Raw genomic sequence first — 16,767 nt, 5'->3', positions numbered from 1 at the left:
AATGAACTAAAACTAAATTAAAAAAACCAATCTTTTAAGTTGGGATTAAGAATTTAGGACCCTAGCATAGACTTATTTGAGATACGATCAAGGGGCTTGGTAAAAAGCAGTTCCTAGAATTAGAATAATGCAATTAAGAAAGAAAATAAAGAGCATGGAAGTTTTACATGCTTAAATTGTTGAGTCTTTGAATCTTTTATATGTATGTGTAATTTCATTTTTATATTTTCACTTTAAGTTTAATGTTTCATGTTTGTGCATTTTAATTGAGTTATAGGCTTTTTAAAAACACTCAGTTTAGAATTCATGCAATTTTTTAATTAATATTATTTTTATTTTTCATGTATTTGATTTTTTGCATTTTTTCATTTTTTTTTAATTTTGCACCTAGCTTCAAAAGGTGTGTATCTCACCTTGCACTTTGCACCTTGGGCACAAAAAGCACCTTACGCTTTTTAAAAACACTTAGTTTAGAATTCATGCAATTTTTTAATTAATATTTTTTTTATTTATCATGTATTTGGTTTTTTGCATTTTTTTACTTATTTTTTTTTAATTTTGCATCTAGCTTCAAAAGGTGTGTATCTCACCTTGCACTTTGCACCTTGGGCACAAAAAGCACCTTACGCTTTTAAAATACTGAGTACAGCCCTAATCTAAAGGGCTGTACTCAAAAGCAATTCCCTAATGCAAACAAATCTTATGAAAAGAGACAAATCTTTCAAAAGAGATTCCCTAATCTAAAGGTATTCTCACAATTTAATCTTAATACAAGAGGACAACCCATACCTGATATGATAGAGAAACAAAAGAAGAATATCATGTAGGCACTTTCCAAGGTGCATGCCTTGGTGCGCCTTGCGCATCAGCCCAGGCAAGCACCTTTTGAAATTTGGACGCTTTTATGTTTTTTTTTTTTTTTGAACCTAGCGGATGGGTCGGGGCTCTGCCCCCATACCCCGTGCCATGCCCCTCAAGAGTCGAGACAAGCCCAAACAAGTCCATGTTATTAGGGTCTTAAATTCTTAGTTCTCATACAAAAATAATGATTTTATAATTTTAATTGCTTTTTAAGAAGAAATTCTATTAGGATGAATGAATGAACAACATTACCAAATATGTACATCACATTAGCTACTTGAAGTAATGCAATTGAGGAAAAAAAGAAATTATGGGTTTTACATGTTTGAAAATGTTTTATATGTTTGACTTTATTTTTAAATTCTCATTTGAATACGCTTTACATGTTATGTTTATGTATTTTAATTTTAGATAATAGGTTTTTAAAGCATTTATTTTAAAATTTAAGTTTATATTTTTATTAATACTATGTTTAATATTTTTATTTTTTTATATTTTTTGAATTTTTTGGCACTTCTTTATTTTTTTTTACTTTTTTTTATTTTTTAGCATTTTTTATTTTTGTGCCTTGCTTCAAAAAGGCGTGCAACTCGCCTTGCACCTCGGGCACAAATTGCCCCTGCGCCTTGCGCTTTTAAAACACTGAAGCAAGTGTAGCTTTATGCAACAATCCAGCACCCCAACCATTCTCTAAGAGCCCATGGATACTAGCCACAACCTTACGGCATAGCTTTTCATTCTCCATTGGCAACCTCCACACCCACTTCCCCAAAAGAGATGATTCTTCTTACTCACATTACCTACACCCAGGCCACTCTCCTCCTTCCTTCTACTCATTTTTTCCATCCAAATGGTCCTTCTTCCCCTCTCCTGATTCCCAAAGGAAATCGTTCATCATTTTCTCAAATCTTCTCACTACCCCTTGAGGCATCTTAAACACAGACATAGAATACACCAAGAGATTTGCTACAATAGACTTAATCAAAGTTAACCTACCCCCAAGAGATATGTATTTCCTCTTCTAAACAACCAATCTCCTCTCTATCTTTTCTACCAATGGGCATCCTGGGTGTCTAGGCAACATGGCACCCCCTATCACATAGCTTCACCTTGGTACCTCAAAAACTATGTCTTGTCCCTTGTGAACAGCATTTGGGAGAATTTCTTTACTTTATTTGACCATAGATAGCTTCCCCCTACAAACATTGATGCTTTGTTTCCAACTAGCATCTTCTCCCCTAGAGGGAAAAGGGGAAAAGACTAGCCTTCCTGAAGGAAAATCAAGGGGGCAAATTATACTTTGCAACTTCAACATTGGTGGACATTTCATAATTCAAAGATGATGAGGTTTTGGGAATATATCACTAGTTTTTTTAAGATATTTGAAAATCTAAAGAAACCAGGGGAAATTACTAAAGGCATGGAATTTGTTGATAACATCATGAATTGTAGGACAAAGTATAATTGAACATTTAAACTCAAAAAACCATAGCAAACAACTGTAACATCAAATAAGAAAGATCCCTTTTAGTCTATTAGCCATCTTTCTTCTGTATGCATGTCATTGACTTGCATTTTCACTTTTTTCTTTTTTATTTTATATGTTTTGAATAGTTTGAGAATCTTTTATAGTTGTTTGCAATGTGTCTTTTCTTTTTCTCTTTTTTTTTGAACTATTATGACTTAGTTTGTGAATCATATTTACAATAGTACGCCAATCATCTGATCACAATAATCCCCATTGTTCTTTCTGGCAATGACTTTCAAAAAAAATCAAAGATTTTAATAAAATATAGGAATTTTTTATTATATTCTAAAGTTTAAATCTTAGATATAATTTATCAATGCAATTCAAAACATCTTCAATATATCAATAATGTGCTGAAGATATCTGAGGGGGGAAAAAGGATTCTTGAAATATTTCATAGTGATTTCAGGGAGATATCAACAATCTTGTCAATATAGCAAACCATCGACAACACAACAAAGAAAAACCAAAAGAAAGCAAGGCTTAAATGAGAAAGTTATCTAAGAAACCAAAACATCTTATGGAATCTCATCAACTAAGAAGAAAAGTCTTTAATCAAAATTCTTTACTGTTTTCTCACCTAAATTCAAGACTCTATAAAACAGACTTCTTATATCATAGGAGTCCTAAAGGATCATGAGATCATAGCAATATACACATGGACTTCAAAATATACAAGAATTCAAAAGTATTTCCAAGTTCTAGAATAAAATTTAACAATTCAGAATTGCTATGTGGATAAAACAAGACAAAATGACTTCCATAAACAATTTATACCAAAACGAATCCTATATCTAACAAGAATCTAATTTAAAATAAATACTTCTACCATGGTCCTGTAACTTTTTTCTATAAATCCAACATAGCATGCTCAGATTACATCCAGATCATCTTGAGCTCCTTAAAGAGGTAAATCAATAAGCTTTGTAGAGACAAATATGCTACATCAGTAAAGCATCAAACCCTAGTAACATTACAAATGAAACATCAGGCACTATTAGGGCAGTCGTTTAAACATAATGGCCAGAAAACAACAAAAAAATATAAACTTAAATATTTAGTAATAAATAATAAGAATGGTCTTAACATCTTTGACAATAATAACATTAATGGTCCAGACAAGTTATTTGAGAGGACAACTAGGTTCATGGCTGCATATCTTTTTCTTTTTTCTTTTTTTTTTTTTTGAACTGATGACTAGAATAGTGTATTAAAGATATTTAATATGGAAAAACACAAAACTGCTAACTCCCTCAGAGAAAATGGATAAGACCTGAAAACCATAGTTGTCAACACGACACCTAGCCAAGTGACTAGGTAGTTTTCATGGTTGTCTCACCCAAACACCAGATGATTTTCCTATTAGGTGCGCTTGCCTAGATAACTAGGCGCACACCTAGGCAACTTGGCAGGTGCTTAGATTGCTATTCAGATTGTTGACTCATGCATATTATATCATTTTTATTGGTTACTTTTATCTTATTAGAATACACCCTGTTACATGTTATAATTTTTTATTATGAGAATGATAATATAAAACAAAACTACTTTTATCTTATTAGAATTTAGAATACCCTCTTCTTTATTATGAGAATTATAAATAGTCCAAGTCGTCCTGTTATCCCTGTATTTTATTTTCTTATTTTTTATGAAATATCTTTGTGAATGAAACAGGGGCTCAGCCCCCTTATTTCTTCTTCTTAAACAGGGGCTTCACCCATGGTTTAAAGTATCGATACACACGAACAGGCGTATCGGGTGTTTCGATGCTTTATAACTTCTTTTTTTAGCTTTTTTTCAAAAATGTTTCAGCGGGTTTGGTTTTAGGCTTGCCTACCCCCCAGAAAGTGCCGAAATTCTGAAACACCCCTTATTTGGGGTTTCGGAAAGCTAACAATACGCCCAATACAGGGGCTCTGCCCCCTTATTTTTCTCTCTTTTTTATCACTGCATTTCTCCATTTCTCATTTTGCTGTGGCTAGTAATAAGTTGCTTCTTATTTGCTTTATTGAACTGTTAGTTAAATATTGAAATTAAAATATTTAAATGATGAATATATGATGGCAGTTTATTTTTTTTACATGAAATGTATACTTGGAAGATTTTATTGCTGATAGTTAATGTACAGGTCTGTTGATTGGTATACAAAACTAACAAACCAGTTTAGGAGGGGTAGGGATCATGGTTTTATATTTTCAAATTCCATCGCCTAGGCGTCAAGGTGCCCACCTGGCGTCCTGTGGTCGCCTAGGCTTGCCTAGGCACCTTTACAACTATGCTGAAAACCTTACCAGAGGATAGAGTAAACAAATTAATAAGAATGAATAACAGACAAGAAACAAGCTACCCGGAAGGAGAAAGTCCAAGGCATCATAACTCAAAAAAGATTACAATGACATGATAAGGAATAGATCTAATGGACAACACCAGTCAAAAGATAGAACCCATGGACCAGAATATTACGCTAAGGTATTTGAATCTGTTATCCCAGGAACAGATAAGGAATTGCACCCATTCGAGAGTAACAGAAAACAAACCAGTAATCCCCAAAAATAGAATATATTACATTCCAACATAAAAGATTATCCAATCTCCTTCAACAATCTATTACTCTCACCCCAAAAAATTTAAACAGAAAAACGCCACCATAGCACCACAAACCACAACAACAGCAACAAAATGCATAAATACACGGTTAATTTAGATTAATGCAGTTTTTCCATAGTCCAGTTACCATAGCTTACCTTCCTCATGCTCAAAAGCATGCCTGTGAGGCTGATAGGAACCCATATTCTGGAAAGAGGTGTTGTCAAAATGGGATGTACCACCAGAATTATCTTCCTGAATGTTCCTACTAGAAATAGACTCAATTTGTTCAGTGCTAATATTTTCAACAGTAGTGTCTTCACCTGGCACTTGGACATCATCTGATCTGGAATTCAGATGCAGACTAGTTCTATCAACACATGCATCAGATTGATCACCATATGCCTCAGAGTCAACAGTTGGTTCTAAGACAGAGGATCCACTAGTAGCCACCGACTTATCACCCAACGACCATTCGTCATGAGAAACATGATGGCTTCCAGCAGCATCTGGTTTTTGGACTACCTCTGAAAACGTGGAAGCAGCACCTTGTGATGAATGCAAGTCATGGTGTGGTTCCTCTGAAAGATTTCCAGAAAACGGGGGATGCTTCACAGTATGTTGGGACACATTTGGTAAAACCGCATTATATTGTGCATAAGAAGTCTCTTTTGTCACAACCGGTGTACTAGTGGAAACTTTGTTCTGCGGCCGACCCATTTTCACAATATCAGCCATTGAAACTTGGCCTGGGACCCCCAACCAGGCAGGCTGGTATCCCGGAGAAGGTTGTGATGCCAATGAGATACCATCACCTGTGCTTGTTGTCTGTGTTTTACTTTCAGCAGCAACCAAATCGCTACAAAAGATATTAATAAAGAACATTTAGTACCAGTTAATTCAACATTTCAACCAACTGCAAAATCAAAGAATATACCAAGTCACATGGTAATAAATCATATGAGCAAGAATGACAAAGTAATCAGAATGATGTTCTAGCACTTTCAAAAATATACCTTGAACAAAATAATTAAGTACATAATCACATATATAAAGAGGTATTTGTGGTTTAAGTTTGATATCAATTGGGTCAGTAGTTCTTTTGATTAGGGGTAATTAAGGCTAGTTTTGTCTTTTAATCTTTTCTTCTTTTTTCCTTCAATATAATTAGGGAGTACAATTGGTAGATTCAATATAGGGGCTCAGCTACATGAATCCTGCCCCCGCCAATCTATTCCATTCAATGCTGTCAAACTGCAATCATTTCTCACTACTTGAAAACCCATGTCCATTTTCGTCTTCTCCTAGCTCTTCTAGCCCCTTCAATTACAGGATACAAAAACAAGCTAGCCTCGGCTAGTCAATAATATTGCAATACATTGCATAACCAATCCCCAAAACATTTCTGATCTATTTAACCCAAGCTAGCTAGATCATCAGCCATAGCGTTTGCAGCCCTTGGAGTCCAAAGAAATTAGCATTTACTTCAGCTGCTAGATTATGCATCTCTCTTACAGCATTTACCTCAGACCCTAAAAATGGCATTCACTTCTGTTGTAGACTTGTAATTGAGTCTCCCATGCATAAAGGGCCAGACTATATAGACAAATGCTGCCTCAGCAAACAAAATGTGCCAATGGAACCTCCTCCTGTATATGGTTAGTCGATCCATCCATGGCCAGTGCAAATAAGGGCTAAGTGTTGCGCCTTGGCAAAGTCTCATTGTAATTGGAAACATTGACATCTCTGCCATGGGTGTTATAACATGGGTTGTCGCCCCTTCAGACATGTCCTTAATTGAGTCCACATACCTATTTGACACTCCTTTTATAACACTCGCCATATTATCTCTTTAGGGCCATCAAGGGGTAAGGGGAAGGCAATGTCATGCTACCTTGACTTGCACTATAGAACTTCCCATCAACCAAACCTGCAGACTATCAAAGGGCAGCCCTAGAAACAGGAACCCCATGACCTCATCCAAACTTGAAAGATCAATTAACAGAAGATCAAAACCAAAAGGCAAAGACATTACCAAAATAATTCTCTCCTTTCACCATGACACAGAGGATATGTACCACCCAAGGTTTAAAATATTGACCATCCAAACTACTTAGATCTTTGACACAAATAACAGCTTCTATTCAAGTTTGGTTTACTTTTTCTAATAGTCAATGAACCCATGGCAGAATGGGTAACCGAAAGAATTTATTAATATATATAGAAGGAATGAGATAGAAGTAAATACCAATATATGCCCTTTATATATCTTTACCCTTATATTATACCAGGGCTGTACACAGGTCAGTTCAATTCGGTTTGACCTATTTGTGCCAACTGAACCAACATTGCCAGGCCGGTTATTGGGTCAATGAACCATTTTGCATTTCAGTCAGTTTCAACACAGTTCACTGAGCAAAATACCGAAGTGACAATGGAATCACTCCATAAATAAAATTAAATAATTGATTGAGACTTCGGTCAGACCGATTGGTCAGTTGTACTATCGGTCAGTGTGGGAGAGAAGGGGACATAAGTTGTTAGGACTGACATTTGGACAGGACTGAGAGAGATTGACAGTTTTTAATGATAAAAGAAAAGGTTAAGGTAATGAATGATAAAAGTAAATGGTTTCTGGGTTACCGCGTATCCCATATCATATTTTAACTGAAATATAGGTTCTCAGTTTGGGTCAGTTTCAACTCGGTTTACAGGGATATGACCCACAACCGAACTGGTTCATTGGTTTTTATTATGTATCAAATTGAAATCAACTGATGTGTTAGCCAAGCAAGGGATAAATAGGGAAGAATTGTTTTGGGCTCAGCTGTGATTCCTGTATTTCTTTCCTAGTTTACTTGTAAGATACAAGGAGGGGCTGCAGCTCGCGCCTCTCCCGGGATATTGTATGAATTCACAACCCTAAATCAGCTTTTGAATTAACAAATTTTACTATTATTCATCAAAAAAATTGAAATCAACCGATTTGTCTTAAAGCCAACCACTTAGGGTCGAGTCGGTCCTGTTTGGTCACTTTGGTCAATTTGTTCCATTTTATGAACATCCCTATATTATACAATATGTTACCAATAGCAGTCGTCATCATCACCTAAGCCTTCTCCCAACTATATGGGGTTGGCTACATGAATTCTGTTTCACCATTATGTTCTGTTCAGTGCCATATCCATCATCGAACTATGGGTGCTTAAATCATTCCTTACTACTTCCACCCAAAGTCCTTTTTAGTCTGCCCCCAACTCTTCTAGCCCCTTCAACTTGTAACAGATAACATGTCACCAATAAAAGTTAATACCTTGAAAATTTGCTAAAAAAATCCAAAGGCATTGAAGCACATAAAGAAACTTGATTAAATAGTTCTGACATATTGCTCAAAAATGTGATGAGCAAACCTGCTAGATGTAGGCCGTCTATTGATAGTAGTTTCCACCATACCGGATGCAGAAGATGAAGAACTTGGAAAAGCATTTGCTCCATTTTCTTTCTTGTATGCAGGTTTACCACGCAAACCTCCAGTCTCTAAAAGAAGGAACAAACCAAGGACTGGTAATATGAGTATCTACTACTATTCATCCAAAAATGAATATTTACTGCAAAGACTGTTCACTAGTTTTATCTAAGCATATAATGGATATTTGTCCAAGGATTTTATGATAAAAACGTACCGCTAGTGAGGCCACCACGTCCCACATTACGGTCAGTACCTCCCCTTCCTCGATTTGAAGTACTACTGACCCCTCGAGATCTAGGTTCAGCTGTCACCTTGATCTGAAAATAAAAGGAAAATGAAAAATAAGCATTTACAGAAAGCAATTTAAGAAACTTGGGTTTAGATGTACTCAAAGTCTACTCCTATCCCGATAATAAAAATAGTCTAACACCATGCAAATTCCTTACTACTCACTAGTGATATAAAAGAGAACATGTTTGATTGTATCTTCAACTTCACAAACCATTGACTAGTAAGCATAAAGTAGCAAAAGTAATAACAATAATAATAAGATTTATAATGTAGGAAGAAGAATCTTAACAAAAAGGAGTTACATCCTGAACACAAATAGCAAACAGAAAGGTGGAATTTGGAAGTCCGAAATATTGCCACTTATTCCCAAAACTGAGAATATAAGCATTATCCCCCTTTCAATGCATCCAGTTAGGCCTCTAATGGGTCCACTTATATCTGAAATTTGGAAGTCAGAAGTGCATCCACAGTGTCTCTGTATAGCTTTTGGGTTGTTTGCCATTATAATTAAAGAATCTCCCTACTACCTCTATCAAAAAAACTTTAATTAATAAGTGATCAAATCATCACTTATTTTAATTGTTTTTAATAAATAAAAAGGAAATTCATTAAAATATAAAAGGAAATACAGAAGGAGAAATGCAAACAGCAAGGTGATGAGAAACCATCCAAGAGAAAGAGAAAAAAACCACATTCACATTTACAACCATCACCCCAATTTTCCAACTCTAAAGTAGACCGAAAGTCCGACCCCAAAGACCTTTTACAAATTTTGGAAGGAGAAAAATCCATTCCAGCATTTTATTTCCAATTTCCAAACATAGCTTTTACTTGCTTCTTCATTTTGCTTCAAATATTCTTCTGTTTCTTTCTTTCCAGATTATTTTTGCCTTTTTATTCCCATGCAGCATAGGCCAAAGAGCATAAATATCATTAGGTGGCAGAGGAGACCATAGATCCATTTTAAATAGTTGTAAGAAAGCAGTACATTCACCAATCAGCTTCACACAATAATTACCTGTCAGTGAACAGCAATCATTTACTTCTTAGATGATCTTCAGTGAAAATACTACTCATAGCCACAAGCCAAGCAAAAGTTTCACTCTTGGGAGTCATTGATTACCCCAAACACCCTTAATTCCTCTCAACCTGATTTTTTTTTTTTTTTTTTGCCCAAGCTTTGTAAAAAGGCTTCACCAAAATCCTACCATTCTTACATTCCTTTCACCATTTTCAATCTTACCTGTTTGGCTGTCTACATGAATCTCCAGTGTTTAAAAGCTTAGCCAGCAACGAAACACATTCCTCCAACTCCCTTTCTAGCAGAGGTCTTCTAAAGATGGGACAGCACACCACTGACCCTTGCCTCACTTCATAACATTTTGAAATTGAAATATTTTCTCACCCAATCCATACAGTGGGCAGATCTAACAAAGTCTACCAACACCTGCCCGGTCATCCTCCCAAAATCTAATACTTGTACCATCCCCAACCTGAAATGAAGTGAAAGTTAAGAATACTAAATGAAACATCACGATTCCTTTCCACACACTCAAACCATATGAGGTTGTCACCTCTCTTGAATATGAACCGAAATTAATCACCTCATACTTGCAAGCAACTACCCTCTTCCACAAAGACTCTTTCTCCCCAAATTTCCACAACCACTTACCTATTAAAGCTTTATTGACCAAACTTACCCTATAAATCCCCAAACCCCCATCCTCCTTTGCCCTACACACCCAACTCCACATAACCAAATGATATTTTCTTTCTTCCACCTTAATGTTCCATAGAAATTTCTTTGCATCTTCTTTATTGATTCAGCCACCAATGCCAGAATTTTGAGCAAAAATAAATAATATATAGGTAATTTGGATGAAACACTTTTCATAAGAGTAAAGTGATAAATATTTCCCTTTCAACTTGCCATCCTTTGATCAACCATGTCCAATACTGGTTGTCATGAGGAAGGTGACGAAGCTTTTGCATCAATTGGTAACCTCAAATACCTGATTGGAAACTCACCCATAAGACATCCCAATGCCACAACGCAATCTTCAAGCAATGTGTTAGAAATATTTTGGGGTAATAAAAAAATGTGTGAGAAATATTTCTTTGGGGTAATAAACTTAAAATTTATTAAAACGAAAAAGAAAGCACAAGAAAAGTAATAAGGAATCACCCAAAAGAAATTTTCAACCAACAAAACCTGATCTCCACTCTCTCAAAAAAAAAAACCAAAACACCCACTCCAATCATCACACTCTTTCTTAAATTAATTTCAGACCTGTGATCATTTCAAAACATTTAAGTATTGCTCTCAAATTCAACACTTTCCACACTAAAAATCTACATGGGTAATAACTAAATCCTTCCTACCAATCTTGAAACCTTCTATTACTGAAAATCTACATGGGTAATAGCTAAATCCTTCCTACTAATCTTGAAACCTTCAATTACTCCCGCGTCCGCTGTGTTTAATAATCTGCTTAAAACTTTTACAACCAACACAAATAACATGGGGATATAAGAGGTAACCTTGCCTCAATCCCTTTGATGCCTGAAAAAACGGTTGAAACTACATTTTCAATAAAAAAAGAAAATGAAACTGAACAGGTGCAAGCAAACATCCAGTTTATTGACCAAAAAAAAATCAGTTTCTCCACTTGCCCCATAACCCATCCTTGAAAGAACCTCCTCCAAAAACCTCCATTCCACATGATAAGCGCATTTTCAATATCAGTTTTGCAAATTACACCCACCACACTACCTCTAATTCTTGCATCCAAACATTTACTTACAATCAATACCCCATCTAAAACTTGCCTTCATATTTAAGTAGGGCCCACAATTAAATGCAATACCATCTTTAACCTTGCCGATAAAACCTTTGCAATAATGTTATATGGACTAGAGGTTAAACTAATTGATCTAAAATATTTCACCCTACGTGCCCCTTCCACCCTGGGAATTAGAGAAATAAAGGTAGCATTTGCACTCTATTCAATCATTTTGGCTTCCCATAACCCCTTAAACAGCTCCATAAAGTCCCCTTTGATAATGCTCCAACAAGATTTAAAAAATGACAAATTGAACCCATTCAGACCTGATGCCTTCTTCCCACTCATTGTTTTGACAACCCCCTACACCTCCTCTTCCTCAAGTTCTCTCTCCAACCATAACTTCAACTCATCATCAATCCTATTAAACTCCACAAAACTGGGCTCCATCAAATCATTTCTTATAAACTCCCAAAATCCCTCATTTTTTTCTGATAAGTAAAATCAAGTTTTATTTAATCAATGACTGAAAGCATTAGAGGCAGTACAAGCATCACTTGGAGAGGCACAAGATGCTACCTCTCCCAAGAAAATTACGTATTACACTTGAGCCCAATACAAACCATTTTTATTCACCCCTTGCTTAGCTAAAGCATCAGTCATTCCATTAGCCGATCTTCTCACCCACTATATCCTCACATTCATATTCCTAGTAAGTCATTTAAATCTCTTGATCTCATCTCTAAAGAACCAAATTACAGAATCAAGCTCCATCAACCATCCCACCACCCAAAACCTGTCATTTCTTCTTATAACTTTTTAATTATGCACAAAACTATTCCCTTTTACTATATAAAGCAGATACTTGCCTTGGATTTAGTGCAGGTCATATCATAGAGGTTAACTTATATTTTTACCCTTTTATCTTTACTTTTCTCGTTCTTGCTCACATGCATAGTGTGTGCCGTTACACTAGTACTTTTAAAATTTTTTTAATGATAAAATTACCCTTAATATGCATGTTCAAAGAGAATAGACTACAATATCCACCCCAATCAACAAAACTAAAAAGATAGTCTAATCTGACTTTAGGATAGTGACCATCCAGAATTTCAGGAAAAAAAATTAAGCTCTTATCCCAATAAGGTCTAATTAGACTCCAGACGTATCAGACTTCCAAATTCCACCTAATAGTTATCACCTGACAATGTAACAATCACAATTGAAAAAAAAGAAGATAGTCATGTATAAAATTATATGAATGACCCAAACACAGACGCACCTCTTTTTTCTTTTCTCGTTTGCTCTTCACCTCATGAAAAGGATCTAAACAGTGGAAAAAAGAAAAGCAAATTAGAACAAGTTTCAGAAGCATTGACAATGTTGAAATTTCATGCATCTCTCTCCACAACTGTGAACCCAGAAAATCTCATGTATTAGTGTGAAATTCCAGTTCAAAGTGGCAAAAATATATAGAGAAAAGGTAGATGAAATTGAAATTAGAGTTGAAGTCTTCTAGAACATAAAATTTGTTGTTCGCTAATAAATTGCTGGCATTTAGTTATCACAGTAGCTAAAATTAGATGAAACTATAAAGTGCTCTAAAGTAGGGCAACTAAAGCATAGAGAGTTTCTAGAAATTGAGGTACAAGGCAAGGCATATACGATAAGTGAGGCACCACTTTTGAAGGGCAACAAAACAAAAACTTAAGATACAAGAATATTCAAATTTAGATTCTGAAAAAACATAAATACTTCAAAAAACATGTTATTAACATGAAGTCTGAGTCCTTGTACATTCAAGTCCTAATAAGCTAAATTGTTTTAACTACAAACATCATAGGTATGATGATGCATTGTGAAAGAAGAAATCAATGTTTATTTGCATTGTTGAACCAAAAACAATTTCATAATTTTTGGATGATTTAGATTTTGGTCTTCTTTTAGTTTTTTTTTTTTTTAATTTATCTTCTAGTTTGTCAGTGGCTTAGGAATGGGATGAAATGTTTTAGAGGGTCAAATTAGCAATAATAGCATGAAAAGTTCTATTAGAGAGTTTTTAGAATTTTGAAAGTTAAAGATGCAATTACGCAACTTTTCTTTCACCCTATTTTTCAAGGGCTAAAATTTTATCTGTTTTACATGATTTTGGTGTCATTAGATAGGTCATTAAGTTATCCATCCAACAAAACCAACATCTTGTAGCTCAGATATGCTTTGAAAAAGCTACGGTAGTTTTTTCTTTTTTTTTTAAATAAATAAAAAGAAAATTCTATTGAAAAGAAAGGAGATACAAAGAAAGTGACAAGATATTACCCACAACAAAAGGCAAAAATAATAACCCAAGAAAATCAAACCCCTCCAAAACCCTTTGCAATACAAAAAACATTTCCTCTTCCTTAACCCCAACAAATCAAAAGGTTTTTGCCTGCTCACCTAAAAGAACTCAATGTTTGCTCCCAACGTAAACCAAACACAACCCTGCATCAGCCCTTGCTCATCGAGGTTCCACAAAAGATATTTCCTCATTCATCAGAAGACTTCCCCTCTGATTCCCAAAACGCTTTTTTTGCAAAACCCTTCCATCCTAAAAACAAAATCCCCAACAACTTGCTTACTTGAACTTCAGTTTCCACCATCTTTTCTAAATCTACCTTTCTCTCTATCTTTCTAACTCGATCTACAACCACCTCCTCACCTTCCTCTTTCCTTCCTTAGACTTTTTCTTCTAGATCAACCTCCTCCCCCACCGAGGTCCCCTCTCCTACCTCACCAACTTCTTTATCAATTTCAGGAATATAGCTCAACTTCGAACAATCTTGGGTCTGACTTGTGGTTGCCTTTCCAATCTCCACTCTATCCCCACAAATCTTGTCTTTCAATTTTTTTCTTCTATACTCAGACCTGCTCCAGTGAGGCCTTCTTTCAACCTGGAAAAAACCATAGTAATATGAACCAACTGTATTGTTAGACTCCTTCAATTTTTTTGAAACAATTGGATCTTTAATTTTGGAAATATCTACTCTCACCCAGCACTCATTTTCTACCTCCGATCTCAACCTACCCAAATCTTTCCCCAGTTTTCCAATTATTACTTATGAAAACATTAACTCCCCAGGCCCCACCTCCTCCAAGTTTTCACTCTCCTTCCTCCTTTCTTCAGCTACTGCAACTGAGATGTCCCCCTACCTTCTGATCGTGTGATATATCTTTCTTATGAAACTCATTCCTCTCTTGGATTTAATTCAGTCAATACAAAATCTTCTCCCAGGCTTAGAGATTTATCCCCAACCTCTTTTCTACCTCGCAAACATCTGGGAACCTCAAAGAGCTTATCCAACCTCAGCTCTGAAGAGCCAGGTTACTTTCTTGAACAAACTTCATCACCACCCACTCCCAATTACCAATCTCTTTAGTCTTTTCTGTTTTTCCTCAGAAATACTGCTACTGTAGTGCTTCTTGACTAACATCCCTTCCCATCCACTCGAATACTTGATCCCTAACCAATTCTTCAAAAAACAAATTTCTCAAACCTTGCCATCTGTGTTTTCCCCCTTGCAACTGATTCAGGGAAGAAGATGACACACTCAAGGCTATGTTAATTGAAGCATCCAGACCATCCCCCCACCCCCCACATGATTCTTTAAAGAGTCACCTGACTTTATTTCAACAGTCTTAACCTTATTCAGCCCATCTTTCCAAACAGAAGGCCCACCCAATCCAACCAAGGGCAACCTAACAACCTTCAAAATACCCAAATTTCCTTTCATGTGACCATTTAAGAGGTCACGAGATTCTTCATCAGAAGTCAGCCAATTCTCTCATAAATTCGCCTCAAGCCTTGAACATCCTCTGAGACATCCCCTCTCTCTTGGTTTTTCATCCTCCTACCTCTCGACCCTAACAAGGCCTCGATTGAAGACACACCAACACTATTGGTCACCACCTCGTCAAGGGGCCAATTCTCTCATAAATTCGCTTCAAGCCTTCAACATCCTCTGAGACATCCCTTCTCTCTTGGTTTTTCATCCTCCTGCCTCTCGACCCTAACAAGGCCTTGATTGAAGACACACCAACACTATTGGTCACCACCTCGTCAAGGGGCCAATTCTCTCATAAATTCGCTTCAAGCCTTCAACATCCTTTCTCTCTTGGTTTTTCATCCTCCTGCCTCTCGACCCTAACAAGGCCTCGATTGAAGACACGTCAATGCTATTGCTCACCACCTCGTCAAGGGGCCTGCCTCACGCCGCCCCAACTCCTCTTTCAAATAACACTTTCTTCTCCCTGCCTCTGCCCTTTTGCTTGTCCCAGGTTCTCATTGGTTAATTTTGGGCCAAGTGGCCAACAGCATTTGAACTGATCACTTTTAACCTGCCACGTAGCATCTCATCCTCCAACCTTTCATCTTCCTCCCTGCGCAGTGCGCACTTCCCTCCACAGACCAGCTTCAATAGACGTTGCTAGCCAAGCACGACAAGAGATGTCATCTACTAGAATCTCAACTTTTCTTGGAATATCAGCTGGCTTTACCACATTCAACAATAGAGTGGCAGAGTGAAGATCCACCCTAAAAACACCAACTAAACAACCATTACAAACTGAGGCAATTGACTGAAAGTAATCTTGCTTCCAGAGGTGAATGATAGACCTATAACTCTAACCACTATGCCATCTTCTAAATCTAAATGTTTTGAGTCAGATAAAGGACACCACCTGGAAATCATAAAAGCCCCCATCTTAAAATGAAGATTCATCACTCAACTTCCACGTTGTCTTCCACTAAATCCAGCAAAGACTTCCATTTCTCAAATGGAGTGATTATCACAGTACCCTTCAAATTCAAGCCCTTTTAACATAACGTCAGGCTACCTTCCTCCAATCACTTACATCCTCCCCCGCTTCAACCACCAGCTTGCTAATGCAATCCTCCTTCCCAGCATTAAAAGCCAGTTTGTAGGTACTATTCATGTTCGCTGCAATCAAGAAATTTGGTGCAAGACCATCTCCTCTAGACGTAATTTCAATCCCCTTTTCACCTTCTTTTGGCTTTTTTGTTTCTTCAGCCAAGTGTGTTAAGAAACCCTGCAAGACATGAGAAACTGCCCCCCCCCCGACCTTGGCCCAGCAGTCCAGCTGTTTCCTTTCAACATGAAAGAACTGAAAGAGAGCTATGAATCTTCCTTTTAGATTTTTCCTTGTTTCAGCAACATACATTTTTCCTTCTTCCATCATCACGCTTTTTAAAC

General features: G+C 36.4%; 1 protein-coding gene across 1 annotated transcript in view; it reads right to left on the bottom strand.

Annotated features, from left to right (window-relative positions):
- The window catches only part of LOC104610735 (uncharacterized), a 32,232-nt gene that overhangs the window by 11,637 nt on the left and 3,828 nt on the right, over positions 1-16,767 (bottom strand). The window contains exons 2-5 of the mRNA XM_010277499.3: positions 12,801-12,844; positions 8,659-8,761; positions 8,386-8,512; positions 5,134-5,834 (exon numbers count right to left, since the gene is read on the bottom strand). Of these exons, the coding sequence (XP_010275801.1) occupies positions 5,134-5,834; positions 8,386-8,512; positions 8,659-8,761; positions 12,801-12,844 (975 nt within the window). The remainder of the gene's footprint in view (positions 1-5,133; positions 5,835-8,385; positions 8,513-8,658; positions 8,762-12,800; positions 12,845-16,767) is intronic.

The sequence above is a fragment of the Nelumbo nucifera genome, chromosome 4 (genome assembly GCF_055504915.1).
Source record: "Nelumbo nucifera cultivar China Antique chromosome 4, China Antique-T2T, whole genome shotgun sequence".
In the NCBI taxonomy this organism is placed as follows: Eukaryota; Viridiplantae; Streptophyta; class Magnoliopsida; order Proteales; family Nelumbonaceae; genus Nelumbo; species Nelumbo nucifera.
The sequence above is the reverse complement of the archived record's forward strand: the minus strand, read 5'-3'. Positions and strand labels throughout refer to the sequence as shown.